Here is a 19,819-nt window from a genome sequence, read left to right as displayed (position 1 = left end):
TTGAAAGACTTAAAAAGGACCTGAGGGGCAATGTTTTCACACAGAGGGTGCTGTGTGTATGGAACAAGCTGTCAGAGCAAGTGGTGGAGGCTGGTACAATTATAACATTTAAAAGGCATCTGGATAGGTATATGAATAGGAAGGGTTTAGAGGGAAATGGCCAAATGCTGGCAAATGGGACTAGGTCAGATTGGCATGTCTGGTCGGCGTGGGCGAATTGGACCAAAGGATCTGTTTCTGTGCTCTATGTCTGTATGCTTGGACATATGATCCAAGACCTTAGAGAAGTCTGAACAAACTGACTCCATGGAAATTGCCCAGGAAGCATTAACTCTTGATGGGAAAGTCACCAATTTCCTGAGATCCTCAGACTCAGACTTGGGACAATTCTGTTTTACTTAAATGTATACTTTACAGGAAATGTTAGATAGAAAGTTCCCAGTCTAACTCTTGGGTAATGGTACAACTGACATCCAGACTACCCCCTTTGACATTTGCAGTATTCCTCCACATTCCCCACCCTCAATACCCCCCAACTCTCTGCTTACCTGCCCTAATTAGGCCCTTCTAAACCAAGCTCCTCCCAAAGTCCCCCTCCATTTTGCAATAGAATCATAGAGTTATACAGCATGGAAATAAACCTTTCAGTCCAACTTGTCCACACCAACCAGGCATCCCACTCTGCCCTTGTTCCTTTTTGCCAGTATTTGGCCCATATCCCCCTGAACCCATCCAGATGCCCTTTAACTATTGTAATTGTACCCAGCTCCTGTTATTAATGCATTCAAGGATATTAAGGGAATTAAATGAGGAATTTGCAAAGGCAATAACCATAATCTTTCATCGATTCAGTATATCCTTGTTCAAGCAAAGAAAAATGGAAAGATATGTCCAGCAACATATTACTACTCAGTTCAGTCCCGTACCACTTCCTCTGGCAGCTTGTTCCATGTACACACCACTCTCTGCATGAAAAAACTACCCCTCAGACCCCTTTTAAATCTTTCCTCTCTTACCTTAAACCTATACCCTCTAGTTTTCAACTGTTCCACCTCAGGAAAAAGACCTTGGCTAGTCACCCTACAAATGCCCCTCATGATTTTATAAACCTCTATGATCACCCCTCAGCCTCCGATGCGCCAGGGAAAAAAGCTCCAGCCTACTCAGCCTCTCCCTATAGCTCAAACCCTCTAGTCCCAGTAACATCCTTGTAAATCTTTTCTGCACCCTCTCAGGTTTAACAACATTTTTGCTTTAGCAGGGAAACCAGAATTGTATGCAGTATTCTAAAAGTGGCCTCACCAATGTCTTGTAGAGCTGCAACATGACATCTCAATTCCTATATTCAAATGTTTTGCTGAACTCCAAATACCCACTGATCTTATCTAACCATTCTTACTATTGCTACTCTACATACTCATCCACTGACACATCAAAATGCTATTTAAAGGTCCTAAAACTTTTCAGTGTGTTAGTGAACACCTACAAGGAGTATGGCAGCTAGTGCCATCAGAAGGGGCTACAACTTGTTCTAGTTTTATCTTTACACCATCCATTTTTACACTGAGTGGCATGGCAGTTTGTGGGAGTAAGAATTGCCTCCAATCTATATCACTAGCACAAATAACACAGTGGCGACATGGAACAGCTCCATTCAAACAAGAGCATTCAACATTATCCAAGAATGCTTGTGCATCAACTTGGCAACATAATCTGGAAGCCACATACCTGTGAGTTTGGTGGTGTCCTTTCACCGTCTGCATCAGTTTCTGGTTTGTCAGTAAGTAACCCCTGAACCTGGTATTCTAGGACATAACTGTCAATGAATCGCTCAAGTTCTTCTATCTCTTGGGAACGGTTACTTCCAGCCTCTGAAGAAGCGGAGGCTACTGAGGAGTTCTCCATGTCTATGTTCTGGAAAAAAAGAACACATTAAATGAAAATCAAGTGTCAAAACTGAAAAGTACAGTAGCAGAATTAAACTATATGCCTCTTGAGTCTGTTCTGGAAATCAATAACATCATGGTTAATCTTTAACCTCCACTTCATTTTACTGTCTGATTATCATATCCCTAAGGACTAAAAAAAAATCTATCAATCCCAGTTACTGAGCATCTACAACCCACTGGAGTAGAGAATTCTAGAGATACTAATGAAGAAATTTTCTCCTCATCTCAGACATAAATGGTTGTTGACAGCTTAGGGTCATGTCTTGCTTAGCTGTGGCAGCACGGTGACTCAATGATTAGCACAACTGCCTCACAGCATCAGGGACCTGGGTTTCATTCCACCCTCAGGTGACTGTCCGTGTGGAGTCTGCACATTCTCCCCGTGCCTGCGTGGGTTTCCTGCGGTTGTTCTGGTTTCCTCTCACAGTCTAAAGATGTGCAGCTTAGATGGATTAGCCATGCTAAATTGCCCATGGTGTCCAAGCTAGGTGGGTTAGCCATGGGGAAATGCATGCTTACAGGGATAGGGGAGAGGGGTAGGGCTGGGTGGGATACTCTTTGAAGGATTGGTGTGGACTCAATAGGCTGAATGGACTGCCTACCCTGTAGGGATTCTATGATTCACATCAATCTAGTGGAAATAGTTCCAAAACCTGAAACTCCGATAATGTGTAAGTGACCATAAAGTTAATGGATACCCTCAAAAAAAATTAACAGCCTTTCAAGAAACAAATCAGCTTCTCTACCTGGTTTGGAATACATTTGACTTCAGTTCCACAAGTATATTACAAACTTGATGGGCAGAACAGCTTCCTTCTGAACCATAAATTACTCGGATTCTAATGGGGTTGACATTTGGCTCTCCTCTGAAGAGGCTTAATAACAATAACTTACTCTCTTGGTATTATTCACAGGCAATAAATATAGGCCTTGCTGGCAATGTCCATATCTTAAGGAGGAACATTCCAAAAAAAAAATGCTGATTGTAGTTTCCGTTCTATGATTAAATAGTAAAATAATCTTCCAGAAACTGAAATTAAAAGGGAATGAACTTATTAAGCTCCGGACGCAAGAACAATATGATCAAATAGATAATTGAAAGAAGAGTGTTTTTTTGTGCACACTCAGTCTTTAAATTTGATTTCATTGCATCAGCAGGATGATCAAGATGATGCATTAAAACATTCTCGTGATTAAAGTCTGAAACTATTCCAATTTTTGAAAAATTGAATATAGATTACCACATTAACATATTTGCGAGACAGAGATCAGAAACAATTTTGCAGAACTTTTAACTGCTAATGAAACTGTACAAGATTAATTTGAAAAACATTTTACAGTGAGCAATTTCACAATTCTATGAGAGAAGTAAATTCAATTAAAATGAATCCAATTAGTGGACTCTCATTATAATCTTCTTGGCTTGTCTGAACACTATGCCCATGGCATTTAACAGAGTAAAATAATTTGTGATCATACTGTACTGGGACTAGGAAATAACAGACTGCGTAAGAGATTACAATTAGACCACAAGTTAATTCTCAATAAAGCAATAACTCAAGTATAGAGTCACAGAGTCACAAAGCATGGAAATAAACCCTTTGGTCCAACTCGTCTGCACCTACCAGATATCCCAATCTGACCTAACCCCATTTGCCAACACTTTGTCCATATCAGGTCAATCAGGAGGACTACAGAATAGATGTTCCCTTATTGAGGCTGTTAACCTGGTCCAATCAGGGAGCCCTGGCTGACAGGTAAAAATAGGAATGTTAGGGCCAACTGCCTGCCCCCTTCCGCAGTTATGTTAGAGCCCGGGTGTCCTTGGAGAAGGAGCACACGGTCTCCACCAACACCCTGGAGTTGTTCAGGGAGAGGTGGGCGCCACAGGTAGTGGAGTGCATTATTTCCCCCTCCAACTCTATTTTGATTTAGTCCCTGCCCTCCCCTTCACTGTTTGATCACACAGCATTGCCCTTTGACGTGAAGGGCACTGCTTGTCACTGGCCACTCGGGTGTTTCCTTTCTTTCTGGTGGTGGAAACCAAATAAAAATTGCACCTTGTGTCTTTCACTGTGTCCCACACCTGCACACATACAACATGGGTGCTGGGGGAAAAAATAAGCACTACCGCAGTTAGGCACGTTTAAAGAAAAAGAAGGAAAAAAAAGGAGTGTCAGCATTGCCCTTTAATGTGAAGGGCACTGCTTGTCACTGGCCACTTGGGTGTTTCTTTTCTTCCTGGTGGTGGGAATTTGAATAAAGATTTGTGCACCTTGTGTCTTTCACTGTGTTTCACACCTGCACACACATAACATGGGTGCTGGGAAAAAATAAGCACTAAAAAGAAAAAGAGAAAAAAAAAACAAAAAAAGCAAAGGAAAGAAAAAGAAAAAAAACAGGAGTGTCAGGGGTTCTGCTCACTCTAGAGGAGCTGGCTCTGGGCTAGCTGGGTCAGTGTCATGTACTATGCAAATATTCATAAAGAGATACTTGGTGATAGGATACGGGCATTTGTGGAGTTATTTCAGTGGAGACAAGAGTGAGATATTTAAGTGAGATGCTGAAAGACCATTTGGTATGTGGGATTAATGATGTGATTATGCAAAAATGCCTATAAGATGAAGCCCAACAGGACTTTAAAGATGTACTACAACTGGCTTTATGATCAGAAAATGCAGCAAGTGAAGCTTATGACTTACAGAGAATGCTGACAGAAGTAAACACCCTCACTAGGGCCGAGCTTGGGGAGACACTTGAGTGAAGACAATTACATAGCCTCACTCAGGACATACGGTGAATGGAGGGACTCTAGGTCAACCCACAGTAAAACCCAAAATAAAACCAAGCCTTGGCCAAACGGTTAAAATTTTCTCAAGTATCTGGACCAGCAGACCATTGTAATTGCTGCCAGTATGCAGGAAAAGGGTCCCACTAGGCCCGAACTGAGTAAGAGGACTCATAGGCCTGTATCCAGGAGAGTGCACACCCTAGAAAATCCACCTACATTTAGTTTTAAACAGTTAATTTGCTTAGCAGCATCTAAATCAGAACAAATCAAAATAAATATCTGGTTAAATGGAGACCGGATTCTAATGGAAATCGATACCAATGTGGCTGTATCAATGATTGCAGAACCAGTCCTGACCAGAATTCCGTCTAGATTCCAATGATTGTTATGTCCGGTGGGTCAGTTTGCCTTTGTGGGTACTTCAAACAAACAATAAACTGCTTTTCATAGCGGATAAATATCCAGTTCCTTCATGAAGCTAAACATGAGTCATATGTAACTGCAAATGTGAGTAGATGAGGATTCCCAGAATTATCTATAATTAATACTCATAAGGGTTTGTACCAACATATGAGACTGTTATTTGGGGTATCATCAGCATGTGCCATTTTCCAGTGGACAGTGGAGAACATTTTACAAGGCCTACCCCAGGTCTCCATTTATCTAGATGATATACTAATAACAGACAAAGAAAGAGCGTTTAGAGAACTTGGACATAGTGATTATACTTCACCAGCCAAGTGGGGGGTTTACCTTAGAAGAGAAAAGTGTGTGCTCCAGACACCTGAAGCGATTTACCTGGGCTACAGAGTCAACAAAACCGGATTACAGCCATTGGAAGATAAAGTGAGAATTATCAAAGGTGCCCAGGCTTCCATGTCAGTATCAGAGCCGAGGTCTTTCCTTGGGCTGTTATGGAAAATTCATATACAACCTGGCCTCCGTTCTGGCACCCTTATATCTGCTATTGACAAAAGGCCATCCTTAGAAATGGTCTTGTTGCCAAGATGTAACCTTTGGACTAGTGAAAAAAACAGCTATCATTGTCTAAGGTGTTGGCATACTACGATCACAAGCGAGATGTGGTGCTGTCATATAATGATGCCTTCCTGTACAGTATCGGGGTAGTGTTGGCTCCATGAGGCCAAGTAGCAAATGGAGATGCCCTGAACTGCCTCCCCAGGAGAGTCCATTCTGGTTTTAAATTTTCAAGATATGTTTCCAGTCACTGCTGACAATATCAGACTTTGGACATAAAATGATCACGTCCTGGTAAAACTAAAACAGCTGTGCTGATGGGAGAAACAAAAGGGCCATTATAACCAGAACTGAAATGTTTCTGGGGCAGTACTGGGCCAGTTTCACAGTCCAGGATGGCATATTTACTATGGAGAGCAAGAGTGATCGATATGAATAAAGGTCACTGCAAAATACTGGCTGAAATCCATCAGAATCTTATTGGCAAGAAGTTATGTTTGGCATCCAGGACTGAATCCTGACATAATCATGTTGGTAGAGCAGTGCCCAGAGTGCCAACAAGGATAATATAACCACCAACAGCTCCCCCGTATTTGTGGGAATGGCTGGGTAAACCCTGGATTCGATTACAGGTTGACTCTGCTGGTCCTCTCATGGGGCTGTATGTTTTTAGTAATCGTGGGCAGCCATTCGACCTGATTGTGCACAGAGTTCATTCATCCAACACGGGGTCGACTATCTAAAAGTTGTGAGCATTTTTTTGCAATATGCGGATTCCTGGATATACTGGTCACAGATAACAGACATCATTTACCAGCAAGAAATTTGAATATTTCCAAAGTCAAATGGCATCTGGCACGTAAGGACAGCTCCAAACCATCCATCATCCAATGGTCTGCCAGAAGGAGTACCCAAACTTTAACGAAGGCTTAAAGAAACTCCACTAAATATCAAACTGTGCCACTTCCTATTTGATTACAGGACCACTCCCATGCAACCACAGGAACAGCTCCAACAGAGTTGCTAATGGGGAGAAGACTCCACACCATGTTAAATCTGATTTGCCTGGATTCTAGGAGGGGTAAAGTGAAACAGCAACAGAAACTCCAATATCGAGCATAAGACTCTTCTAAGAGAGAGGCATTTTACTTCAAGGGACCAAGTTTGGTATCAAAACCAAAGGAGTGGCTCTGCATGGGCGAAAGGCATGATCGATGCAAGGTCAGGTCCCAAGAATGCAAAGTTTGGGTAGGTGAGGCAGACCTGAACAAGCACATGATCCACATGAAAGCTTCAACCTCACAAACAGAACAGGAACAAAACATACCTGGCCCCCTCAGAACATCCTGCAAGGTTGTCAGAACCCATGGGTTCTCCCCTTCTGTCTGGTGTCGAAGAAACCTCTGAAGACGAGATGGACATGACAGATGTCACTGCCTCAACACCGTTATTGCCTGAAGATGAATTTCGGCTGAGGCACTCCAGGCGCAAGAGATGGCCTATGGCCTGGTACACACTGCTAGTATCCGAGCCAGAGCTGAAGGAAATGGACCTGGTGTGAAAATGGTCCAGGAGAAGCTGCAGAAAAAAGAATGAGGCTATGTCCCAGGAATTAAAAGAGAGGGATGTGGTGCTTGGAAAAATGTCAGCCAGGTGGATCCTCATTGAATACAAGTTCCCTGATTGGACCAGGTTAACAAGGCAAAAGTGAGGACTGGAAATCAGAGTCTAGATTAGAGTGACGCTGCAAAAGCACAGCAGGTCAGGCAGCATCTGAGAAGCAGGAAAATCGACGTTTCGGGCAAAAGCCCTTCATCAGATCTAATCTGGACCAGGTTAACAGCCCAATCAAGGAGAACTGGCTGATAGATATAAACAGAAGTGTTAGGGTTCTGGTCACTCTAGGGACCAGCTCTGTGCTAGCCTGGACACTGTCATGTATTATGCATGTATAAACAAAAGATGACCTGATAACAGAGTGGCAGCCTTTGTGGAGTTATTTCAGAAGGGACTGTAGAGCTGAGGAGGCAGATGTTTGTTTTACACAGCAGGTCACTGGAAAGGATTTTGATATCTCCCCACAGAGACATGTGTGTCCAACCAAGCCACTAAACTGTAATTAGTTTGTAGCCAGTAAAGAGATCAACTATTGACCAGTTGAAAAAGTGGGGAAGATAAAGAGACAAGAAAAACAAATCATTATCAAAACATAATCTAAAAGTGGATTACAGAAGGAGAAAGACCACCTCAGAGTCATAGAGATGTACAGCACGGAAACAGACCCTTCGGTCCAATCCGTCCATGCCGACCAGATATCCCAACCCAATCTAGTCCCACCTGTTAGCACCTGGCCCATATCCCTCCAAACCCTTCCTATTCATATACCCATCCAAATGCCTCTTAATGTTGCAACTGTACCAGCCTCCACCACTTCCTCTGGCAGCTCATTCCATACACATACCACCCTCTGAGTGAAAAGGTTGCCCCTTAGGTCTCTTTTATATCTTTCCCCTCTCACCCTAAACCTATGCCCTCTAGTTCTGGTCTCCCCCACCCCAGGGAAAGAGACTTTGTCTATTTAGCCTATCCATGTTCCTCACAATTTTGTAAACCTCTATAAGGTCACCCCTCAGCCTCCGTTGGTCTAGGGAAAACAGCCCCAGCCTATTCAACCTCTCTCTATAACTCAAATCCTCCAACCATGGCAACATCCCTATAAATCTTTTCTGAACCCTTTCAAGTTTCACAACATCCTTCCGATAGGAAGGAGACCAGAATTGCATGCAATATTCCAACGGTGGCCTAACCAATTTTCTGTACAGCCACAACATGACCTCCCAATTCCTGTACTCAATACTCTGACCAGTAAAGGAAAGCATACCAAATGCCTTCTTCACTATCCTATCTACCTGCAACTCCACTTTCAAGGTGCTATGAACCTGCACTCCAAGGTCTCTTTGTTCAGCAACACTCCCTAGGACCTTACCATTAAGTGTGTAAGTCCTGCTAAGATTTGCTTTCCCAAAATGCAGCACCTCGCATTTATCTAAATTAAACTCCATCTGCCATTTCTCAGCCAATTGGCCCATCTGATCAAGATCCCATTGTAATTGGAGGTAACCTTCTTCGCTGTCCACTACACCTCCAATTTTGATGTCATCAGCAAGCTTACTAACTAAAAGGCATGATGGCAGAGTGGTTAGAACTGCTACTTCACATCCCAGAGACCCAGGTTCAAATCCCGCCTTAGGCGACTCTCTGTGTGGAGTTTGCAAATTCTCCTTGTGTCTGCGTGGGTTTCCTCCGAGTGCTCCGGTTTCCTCCCACAATCCAAAAATGTGCAGGTTAGGTGAATTGGCCATGCTAAATTGCCCGCAGTGTTAGGTGAAGCGGTAAATATAGGGGAATGGGTCTGAGTAGGTTGTGCTTCGGAGGGTTGGTGTGGATTTGTTGGGCCGAAGGGCCTGTTTCCACACTGTAAGTAAGCTAATCTATACCTGTTATGCTCATATCCAAATCATTTATATAAAAATGATGAAAAGTAGGGGACCCAGCACCGATCCTTGTGGCACTCCACTGATCACAGGCCTCCAGTCTGAAAAACAGCCCTCTACCACCACCCTCTGTCTTGTGCCTTTGAGCCAGTTCTGTATCCAAATGGCTAGTTCTCCCTTTATTCCATGAGATCTAACCTTGCTCACCAGTCTCCCATGAGGAACCTTGCCCAATGCTTTACTGAAGTCCATACGGATCACATTTACCTCTTGGCCCCATCAATCCTCTTTGTTAGTTCTTCAAAAAACTCAACTAAGTTTGAGAAGTGATTTCCCACGCACAAAGTCATGTTGACTACCTCTAATTAGTCCTTGCCTTTCCAAATATACGTACATCCCGTCTCTCAGGATTCCCTCCAACTACATTCCCATCATCGATGTCAGGCTTACTGGTCTATAGTTCTCTGGCTTGTCCTTACCATCTTCCTTAAACATGGCACCACCTTACTAGATTAAATCCTCCCGAACAGCCAGTATATCAGTCCTCTTCCAATTTAGGTGCAATCTGTCCTTCTTGTACAGGTCACTTCTACCCCAAAACAGCTTCCAATGGTCCAAAAATGTGAATCTTTCTCCCATACACCAGCTCCTTAGCCATGCATTAATCTGCTCTATCCTCCTATTCCTGCCCTCACTGGCTCATAGCACCGGGATTAATTCAGATTTTACTACTCTAGAGGGCCTCCTTTTTGAATTCCTGCCTAACTCTCAACCTTTCCCTTCCTATGTTTTGGTTCCAATGTGTACAATGACCTCCTGCTGGCTCCTCTTCCCTTTGAGAACATTCTGCACCCTCTGTACCTCAGAGCAACATAAAACTTTGCTGGGCAGACAAAACATTGCAGGTGCTACAGCGCTAGAGAAGTGCTTTTGGGAGGCATGCCAGAAAGGAAAAAAAGAGCAAAATGCAGAAGAATGCAAACACTGAGAAAGAGACTAATCTCAGATCTAAAAAAAAACTGCTAAAGTTTTGATAGGGGTTAAAAATGGCACAAGGGTAAATCTCTCAATTAAAGAACAGCAGACAAATCATTCACAAAGAGGAGAGGGAAAGAAAAGAAGCAAGTTTGTATTATAAAGCCCTCTTCTGATTCTCAGAACATCCCAAAGTACTTTTCCACTATGACCCTAATAAACATTAGGAATACCTATAGAATGTGAACAAAGTCCATCACCTTTTTCGAATGTTTGGTCACTTTAATTATTGTGTTGTGCTTGGTTTTGGGTGCAGAAGCGTTTGATTATGAGTTAGTGAGACTGGTGTTCTGGCAAAGAGAACCAATCAAATGAATTGAATTAATACAGCCAACTACTACCTGATAAGATATTTGACAGCAAATACATTGAAGAATCGTTCACTATTTTGGTAAGTTATTTTTTTCACTTAGTTTCAATCAACAAATCTGCTGTGTCAGTAAACGTCACCCTCAGGCCTTTAGTAATTCTGAACTGGTCAGTAGGAGAGGTGTGTAACCACCTAATGAAAGTGCATGTTAGTCCAATAAACGTGCAACTAAACACAATCTGGGAGAGCACTTCTGCAGACTCCACAAACTGGACCCAGAGCTGGGACCTGATTAGTTGTTATAGCTCAGTACTGAATGTGCTGATGGAGTTAAAACTAACAGTAAAACGAAGACACACACCAAGTTATAAACAGCCTCTCTTTTACAGAATTGACAGTAATGGAGTGGGTCCCAGGGGTAATGTTTTCTTAAACAACGCTAATTTCTCTAAAGGAATTAGAATACTTTAATCTTTAGCTCAAGGTTTTTATAGTAAAATTATACCCCACCTACAATATTCAGAACAATAACAATTTGCTTGTGAGGAAACTAAAATGATTGAACAATGAAAATAAGTCAGGTTGAGTTCTTAAAAAGATGCTGGCAAACTCTCAGCAGTTTCAAACAACGGAGAGGCCTTTCTAGAAAGAGGGGCTTTTGTTTCCCTTTCTACACTAAAGCCATCTCCTTGTGTTTTGCAAAGCTCCAGTAAATCTCACTGGTTACAACCATTCAAGAGATAGAGAGCCAATGACAAACAGGATTAGCCCATACGCCACTTGGCAGGCAAAGCAGCAGTGAGTCACGTGACCATGAAGCACAACATAAACATGGCTAATCCTCACTAAAATGTAACTGATGCCTTGTTGGCAAGGATTTAAATTTCTGTAGTTATTTATAGGCAGCAGCAATCACCAGGTCAGAATGCAGTTCGAATAACCGATGGAGAAGTTACGTTAGAAATGTGAATTTAAAGAATGGCATTCCCTGAATCGCTTTTATGAACGGAGTTCCAAATATGAAAAGCAGCAACCTTTTCATTTTTGTTTTTAATAATTTACATTTATATAGCACCTTTAAATGACCTTTAAATACCATAATGGCTTTCATAAGAGAGTTATCCAATGAATGTAATCCTGAATTGTGATTTCGCTGATGACCTTAACCTTTCGCACAGACATTGGGCCCAATTTTCCCTTTCTATTTAAAAAGAAAATGTGTGGCAAGTCAAACACCGTTCCTATCCACGAGGTGACTCACCATCAAGCAGCTCATTAAGAGTGGAGAAATGAGCAAAGGTGGGTATCGGGCCTGCATGCAGGCCTCAATAATTGCGAAGCTGCCAGTCAGACTTCAGCATCTCCTCATCCAGAAGTTTGCCAGTGGAGGCCTACTTTGTGGGGGATCTAGAGATGAAATGCTAAGACTATTTTTCATCTCATGAGATGTTGGTCGGGGGACAGAAGTATCAACAGAGTCAGAAATGAGCAGGTGGCTTTCAGAAGCTACCCTCTTGCATACCATCCATGCGTTGGTCTGACCCATATTGGGGTCTCCTCCTCCTACTCTCAACTCAGTTGGATTTCCCATGGAAATGAACCCCCTTTCATGTTTGACAAGGAGGTAGCCAATTGGGGAGTAGGCAAGTAAAGGTCCTTAAGTGGCCATTAATCAATGAGTACAGCAATTCTCCATGGACCTTGTCACTCAACATTTAATTGCAGAAGTGGCAAGAAGAGTTTCTCTTCTCTCCTCTAAGGAGGGGGAAATTCCTCCCTCTCAGTTTTGAGGAGGGAAGAGGGAAGGAGATAATCGATAGGAGAAGGTTTCGGAGGAGATTTCAGAGATTAGAAGCTTCACTGCTGAAGGCAAGCTACCAATGGTTAAGCTACTGAAAGCTGGTAAAGTCACTGAAAATGCCAGACTTAGCTGAACAGAATGCTCTCAAAGAATTGAAGTGCTGGAGGAGGTTACATGGAGAGAGATAGGGAGGTCAGGGAAAAATTTTAAACAAGAATGAGTAATTAAAAATTGTGTTACTGAACATGGATCTAAAGCAAACTCAGCAACTCAGGTAACTGGCAAACAGAAAAGTACAGCAGATCAGGCAGCATCCGAGGAGCAGGAGAATTGACGTTTCAGCCAATATCTGCAGTCCTCACTTTCTCCTAATTGGTGAACAGGACTTGGTGCAAAATATAAGCTGCAGAGTTTATGATAACTTCAATTTTTCTAGAGGTCAGGACTTTTCAAGTCCTGTAGGACAGAGGCTAGGAATCCTGCAGCAGCTTACCTCCTCAGTCTTCAAAGTCTGTCTACCACCTGCAAGACACAAGTCAGGACTGTGATGGAATACTCCCCACTTGCCAGGATGGGTTTAACTTCACCAACACATGGAAAACATGACACCATCCAGGACAAAGTGGCCCACTTGACTAGCGCCACATACACGAACGTGCATTCCCTCCACCACCATTACTCATTAGCAGCAGTGTGTACTATCTACAAGATGCATTGCAGACATTCCTTTGGCTGCTTAGGTAGCATCTTCCAAACCCACAACCACTTTCATCTAGAAGGACAAGGGCAGCAGATACATGGGAACAGCACGACCTTCAAGTTCCCCTCCAAGACATTCGCGATCCTGACTTGGCAGAATATTGCCATCCTTCACTGTCATTGCATCACAATCCTGGAATTCCCTCCATAAGGACATTGTGGGTCAATCCACAGCATATGGGATGCAGCAGTTCAAGAAGGCAGTTCACCACTACCTTCTCAAGGGTAATTAGGGAGGGGCAATAAATGCGAGCTGGCCAGTGACACCCACATCCCACAAGTGCATTAAAAAAAAGGCCTTACAACAAAGTGCCTGTAACAATAAGTAAAAAGTGAGGTCTGCAGACACTGGAGATCAGAGCTGAAAATGTGTTGCTGGTTAAAGCGCAGCAGGTCAGGCAGCATCCAAGGAACAGGAAATTCGACGTTTCGGGCATAAGCCCAAAACTCTGCTGCTTATATTTTGCACCAAGTCCTGTTCACCAATTAGGAGAAAGTGAGGACTGCAGATGCTGCCTGAAACGTCAATTCTCCTGCTCCTCGGATGCTGCCTGATCTGCTGTACTTTTCTGTTGGCCAGTTACCTGAGTTGCTGAGTTTGCTTTAGATCCATGTTCAGTAACACAATTTCTCATTCCTGATGGAAGGGCTTATGCCCGAAACGTCGAATTTCCTGTTCCTTGGATACTGCCTGACCTGCTGCGCTTTAACCAGCAACACATTTTTAGCCTGTAATAATAAACCAGCACTCCAGCTACGCTTCAAGAAAAATTGTTCAACCACTGCTAGAAAACTAGCATCCACCTAGCAACTTGGATAATTCCCAGATGTGTCCTAAGACAAGTTCAAATTCAATCTGGCCAATGATCGCCCTTCTCTCCTCTCAACCATTAGCCAAGTGGCAAAAGGTATCACTGACAGTACCATCAAATGGCATTTACTCACCAATAACCTGCAAACAGATGGTCAGATCAAATTCCAACCAGTTCCAGACTTCATTATGGTTACGGTCCAAACATGGACGAAGAAGCTAAATACTGGAAGGGAAGCAAGACTGACTGCTGTCAGCATCATTGCAGCATTTAAACAGGTACAGCATGAAGGAGCCCATCAAAATTCAAGTCAATGGAGTCAGGGAAAAATGCTCCACTAGTTAGGAGTCACAGCCAGCAGAAAGGAAAATGACTGTTGGACATCAATCATCTCAACCTTAGTACATTAACCTGTGGAACTCCTGTAGCAATGATGTGGGCTCAATCACCATCAGCTACTTCAATGACCTTCCATACATCAGAAGGTTAGATGTAGAGATGTTTACTCTAAGTACATAATATTCACACATTCTCACATGAATCTTCAGGCTTTGGCTCATAAGTGGCAAATTCTGCAAATGCCAAACAATAGCCATATCCTTTCAAGGGAGGTGATACTGTGGTGCTTTGTCACTGGATTGATAAACCAGTCTCAGACTAAATATTCCATGACAGAAGATAATACAACGTGAATTTTAAAAAATAATTAAAAGTCTAATGGTGACCATGAAACCATTATCAATTGTTATCAAACCCCATCTGATTACTAACACTGTTTAGGGAAGAAACATCGCTGTTCTCCCCAGGTCTGGCCTGTACATAACTCTTAACTGCTCCCTGAATGGTCCAGCAAGTCTTTCAGTTCCATCACATTGATTTTAAAATCAAAGTTTCAAAAAGAAGGACGGAAACTGGAAGGACCACCTGGCATGGAGCTAGGTACCAGAAACAACAAAGGCAAACTCAAAGTCCTCTTTATCAGCATCTGGGGACCTGTGCCATAACTGAGATAACAAGTCCCACACATGGTCAAGCAAAAGTCTGATGTTGCCTAAAGTATGATCCTGCGAGTATGACTGTGGCCCAGACAATATCACCATACCTGGATATGATTTATTACTGTCACATGTATGGGATACAGTGAAAAATGTTGCTTTGAGTGTTGTACCACAGAATTGCATCAGGGTAGCAGAATGGACTGCAGAATACAGTATTACAGCCACAGAGAAAGTGCAGAGAGATCAACATTAACATTTAAGAGGTCCATTCAAAAGTCTGATAACAGTGGGGAACAAGTTTGTTCTTGCATCAGTCATACATGTATGCAAACTTTTATATCTTCTACCTGAAGGAATTGGGTGGAAAAAAGTATAACTGGGGTGTGAGGGGTCTTGATTATGTTGGTCGCCTTCCCAATGCAGCAGGAAGTACGAGATGGAGTCAATGAATGGAAAGCTGCTTTGTGTGATGGACATGCGGTGTCCCACCAGTGGACAGATCCAGCAGTTGTGGCAGCACAGTGGTATACAGTTGGGAGTGGAATTGTCCTGGGACTCATCATTGACTATGGAGACTTCTTGATGTTTATTGTGTGCTACGCCCCCATATACTCCAGTATTTCTCCATGTTGAAGACTACTTGGAGGAAGCATTGAGAGTGGCAAAATCACAGAATGTACGCTGGGTGGGGAACACTTTAATGTTCATCCAAGAATTGCTCAGGAGCAATACCACTACTGATGGATCCAGAGGACTTTGCTGTTGTACGGTCTGCAGCAGGTGAGGGAATATTTATCATTTTTACATCTCTGATTATCTGCTGCTGCACTCTTCAGTTTGTATTTCTAGCCATTCCTGATTATCATTATCTTGTTATTTACTATATCTTGCTACATCTCTTCTCATATGATATGTCCCCACCTGCAAATCAGTTCAAAGCCCCCTCTCTACCAGTTATAGGCATATAAAGGTACTGGTCCTTGTCCAATTTAGCTTGTACAACTTATAATCTCCCACTTTCTCAAGTACTGACACCAGTGCCCCATGAAGCAAATCCAACTTCTCCCGTACATGTGTCAGAGCCATGCCTTCATTGCTGATTTATTTACTAGACACCAATCTGCACATAACTCTAGTTGTAATGCTAAGAACATTACCTTTGAGGTTTTGCTGTTTAATTTTAGCAGCTCATGCTCCCTAAGAAGGAACTTTTTTTTTTCTAGTATTGTCTATGTCATTAATACCATGGTGACTCCAACAACTGGATTCACCCTATTCCAAGTCAATTTCCTCTGGAGCCCACAGCAGGACTTGGCCATCAACAACGTTGTCTGAATTCTTGCGCTCAGCTGTAGGGAAATGTTTCTATCCACTGACTGCTATACCTTACCACAATATTTCAATTTACTCCCCTGCTCAAAGGACTTCCTGCACTATGCTGTCATGGCCAGTGAGCTTATTCATACTAGCTGAATCATCCTGACATATAATGGGATAATTACAAGGGCTGAAGCTCTCACTCTCCTGGCCTTCTTATCTAGTTCACAGGCAGTCACATGCTCTTATTCTTAACAAATGGACAAATCAGCTTATCCCATCTTCAGGGAAATGATTCTATCTTGGAACAAAGTAACTCTCCTCCTTTCCTGATGTAAGCTCAACTTCCACCTCACTGACTCTGAACAGGAGCTCTTCTAGCCACAGAGACATTCTGCACTCATGGCTTACGGTGGGTCACACTGATGTCCCTGAGCTCCTACATTCTGCAGCTGCAACACATCATCTACTTGACTATCTTTATTACAATCTCTCTTGGATTCAAAACCGCACCAACACCAGGCAACTCTTTGCGAGCTCTCTACAGCAGATCTTATTCCTACATTTGCTCTGTCTAAGCACCCTATGATCTGTATGTATTTATTTGCCATGATTTGCCTGCTCACAAAACAATACTTTTCACTGTAATTAGGTACATGTGACAATAAATCAATTACATTTTTAAAAAATTTTCTTTAATTTGATGCCTCCTTGCCACTACTTACTGTAATTCAAATCTCTGTAATGCAATATACCTTTACTAATTAAAATAAAATGATAGATTCACCAGCTTATTACTTAGCTTCTTATAGTACCTATTATTTTAATCATAATCTTAATGAATCATAAGGTAGCTATTTAAGGGTCACTTGAAATGCATATTTTTCTCATTTCCATTTACTTACACATATTCAAGAAAAATTACTGACCAACCACTCAACTTGTGACATTCTGTAATAAAACCATCCACCTTGCTTCCAAACTCTCAACACACCTCTCCTCACTGACTCTTTCTCCCCATCTGACCAGCCATATCATTGCTTGGCTAGAAGAATAGTTCAGAGGCTCCAAGTATTACAATAAGTAACTCAACTCCTGATTACCTAAAGCCTGTTGGAGTTGGTGAGGAAATTTAATACGGGAATACAAGATTTTGGCAGTTCTAGATCAGGGGTAAACATAGATCAGCTGCTGGTACAAAGATTTGGGAACATTAATTTAACGTTATGGGCAAAACGTCGAACATCGAACAGTACAGCACAGTACAAGCCCTTCGGCCCTTGATGTGGTGCCGAACTTTTATCCTACTCTAAGATCACAATAACTTACATACCCTATATTTTACTATCATCCATGTGGTTATCCAAGATTTGCTTAAATGTCCCTAATATATCAGTCCTATATATGTCCCTAACCCTAATATATCAGTCTCTACTACCAATCCTGGCAGTGCATTCCCTCCATACACCACTCTCCTTGTAAAGAACCTACCCTGACATCTCCCCCAAACCTTCCTCCAATCACCTTAAAATTATGTCCCCTCGTGATAGCTATTTCCACCATGGGAAAATATCTCCAGCTATCCACTCTACCAATGCCTTTCATCATCTTGTACACCTCTATCAAGTCACCAGTTACTCCAAAAAGAAAAGCCCTAGCTCCCTCAACTTTTCTTCATAAAACATGCCCTCCAGTCCAGGCAGTATCCTGGTAAATCTCTTCTGGACCCTCTCTAAAGCATCTACATCCTTCCTATAATGAGGCTACCGGAACTGAACACAATATTCCAAGTGTAATCTAACCAGGGATCTACAGAGCTGCAGCATAACCTCACGGCTCTTAAACTCAATTCCCCCTGATAATGAAAGCCAACACACCACATGACTTACCAGCCCTGTCAACTTGGGTGGCAATTTTGAAGAATCTATGGAAGTGAACCCCAAGGTCCCTCTGTTCCTCCACACTGCCAGGAATCCTGCCTTTAACCCTGTAATCTGCATTCAAATTCAACCTTGCAAAGTGAATCACTTCAAACTTTTACAGGTTGAACTTTATCTGCCCCTTCTCAGCCGAGCTCTGCATCCTGTAAATGTCTTGCTGCAGCTTACAACAGCCTTCCACATTATTCACCACTCCACCAACCTTCGTGTCATCAGCAAACTTACAAACACACCCTTCCACTTCCTCATCTAACTCATTTATAAAAATCAAAGAATAGAGGTCCCAGAATAGGACAAGGTTTATAAGATCATGAGGGGCACAGATAGGATAAATAGGCAAAGTCTTTTTCCTGAGGTGGGAGAGTCCAGAACTAGAGAGCATAGGTTTAGCGTGAGAGGGGAAAGATATAAAAGGTCCGAAGGGGCAACGCTTTCATGCAGAGGGTGATACAGTTATAGAATGAACTGCTAGAGGAAGTGGTGGAGGCTGGTACAATTGCAACATTTAAAAAGCATCTGGATGGGTGTATGAATAGGAATGGAGAGTGTGATGCTGGAAAAGCACAGCAGGTCAGGCAGTATCCAAGGAGCAGGAGAAGCGGCACTTTGGGCAAAATTCTTGATGAAGGGCTTTTGCCTAAAACATCGATTCTCCTGTTCCTTGGATGCTGCCTGACCTGCTGTGCTTTACCAGCAACACACACTTGACTCTGATCTCCAGCATCTGCTGTCTTCACTTTCGCCTATATGAATAGGAAGGATTTGGAGGGATATGGGCCAGGTGCTGGCAAGTGGGGCTGGACTAGGTTGGGATATCTGGTCAGTATGGACGAGTTGGACCGAAGGGTCTGTCTCCGTGCTGTACATCTCTATGATAGATCTCCAAAGAACACAACTGGTCACCGAGCTCCAGGCTGAATACTTTCCATCAACTACCACCCTCTGTCTTCTATGGGCCAGCAAATTCTCTATCCAGACAGCCAAGTTTCTCTGTATCCCATACCTCCTTACTTTCTGAATGAGCCTACCATGGGGAAACTTATCAAATGTCTTACTAGTATCCATGTACATCACATCCACTGCTCTGCCTTCATCAATATGTTTAGTCACATCCTCAAAGAATTCAATATGGTTTATGAGGCATGACCTGCCCCTCACAAAGCCATGCTGACAATCTCTAATCAAGCTATGCCTTTCCAAATAATCATAAATCCTGTCTCTCAGAATCTTCTCCAATAATTTAACCACCACCAATGTAAGACTGACTGGTCTGTAATTCCCAGGGTTATCCCTATTCCTATTCTTGAACAAGGGAATATCATTTGCAACCCTGCCATCATTCCAGTGGTCAGTGAGGCCACAAAACCTTCATCAGGCTTTTGACCGAAATGTCGATTCTCCTGTTCCTCAGATGCTACCTGACCTGCTGTGCATTTGCAGCTCCACACACTTGACTCTGATCTCCAGAATCCTCAGTCCTCACTTCCTCCCAGAGGACTAATCTATCCAGCACATCCTCCTTCTTAACATCAACCTGTTTCACACTGTCCCACAAACAACAAGGTCCCTCTCACTAGTGAATACTAAAGCAAAGTATTTATTAAGGACCTCCCCCACCTCCTCTGACTCCTGGCA

The 19,819-nt window shown here is 42.7% G+C and overlaps 1 protein-coding gene across 3 annotated transcripts in view; it reads right to left on the bottom strand.

Moving 5' to 3' along the window:
* ctif (CBP80/20-dependent translation initiation factor) overlaps positions 1-19,819 on the bottom strand; it is a 218,924-nt gene that overhangs the window by 133,836 nt on the left and 65,269 nt on the right. For all 3 annotated transcript variants that reach the window (XM_060848810.1, XM_060848971.1, XM_060848895.1), the window contains exon 2: positions 1,729-1,914. In XM_060848810.1, coding sequence (XP_060704793.1) covers positions 1,729-1,905 — 177 coding nt within the window. In that variant the 5' untranslated portion in view covers positions 1,906-1,914. The remainder of the gene's footprint in view (positions 1-1,728; positions 1,915-19,819) is intronic.

The sequence above is a fragment of the Hemiscyllium ocellatum genome, chromosome 1, assembly GCF_020745735.1.
Source record: "Hemiscyllium ocellatum isolate sHemOce1 chromosome 1, sHemOce1.pat.X.cur, whole genome shotgun sequence".
Classification (NCBI taxonomy): domain Eukaryota; kingdom Metazoa; phylum Chordata; class Chondrichthyes; order Orectolobiformes; family Hemiscylliidae; genus Hemiscyllium; species Hemiscyllium ocellatum.
The sequence above is the reverse complement of the archived record's forward strand: the minus strand, read 5'-3'. Positions and strand labels throughout refer to the sequence as shown.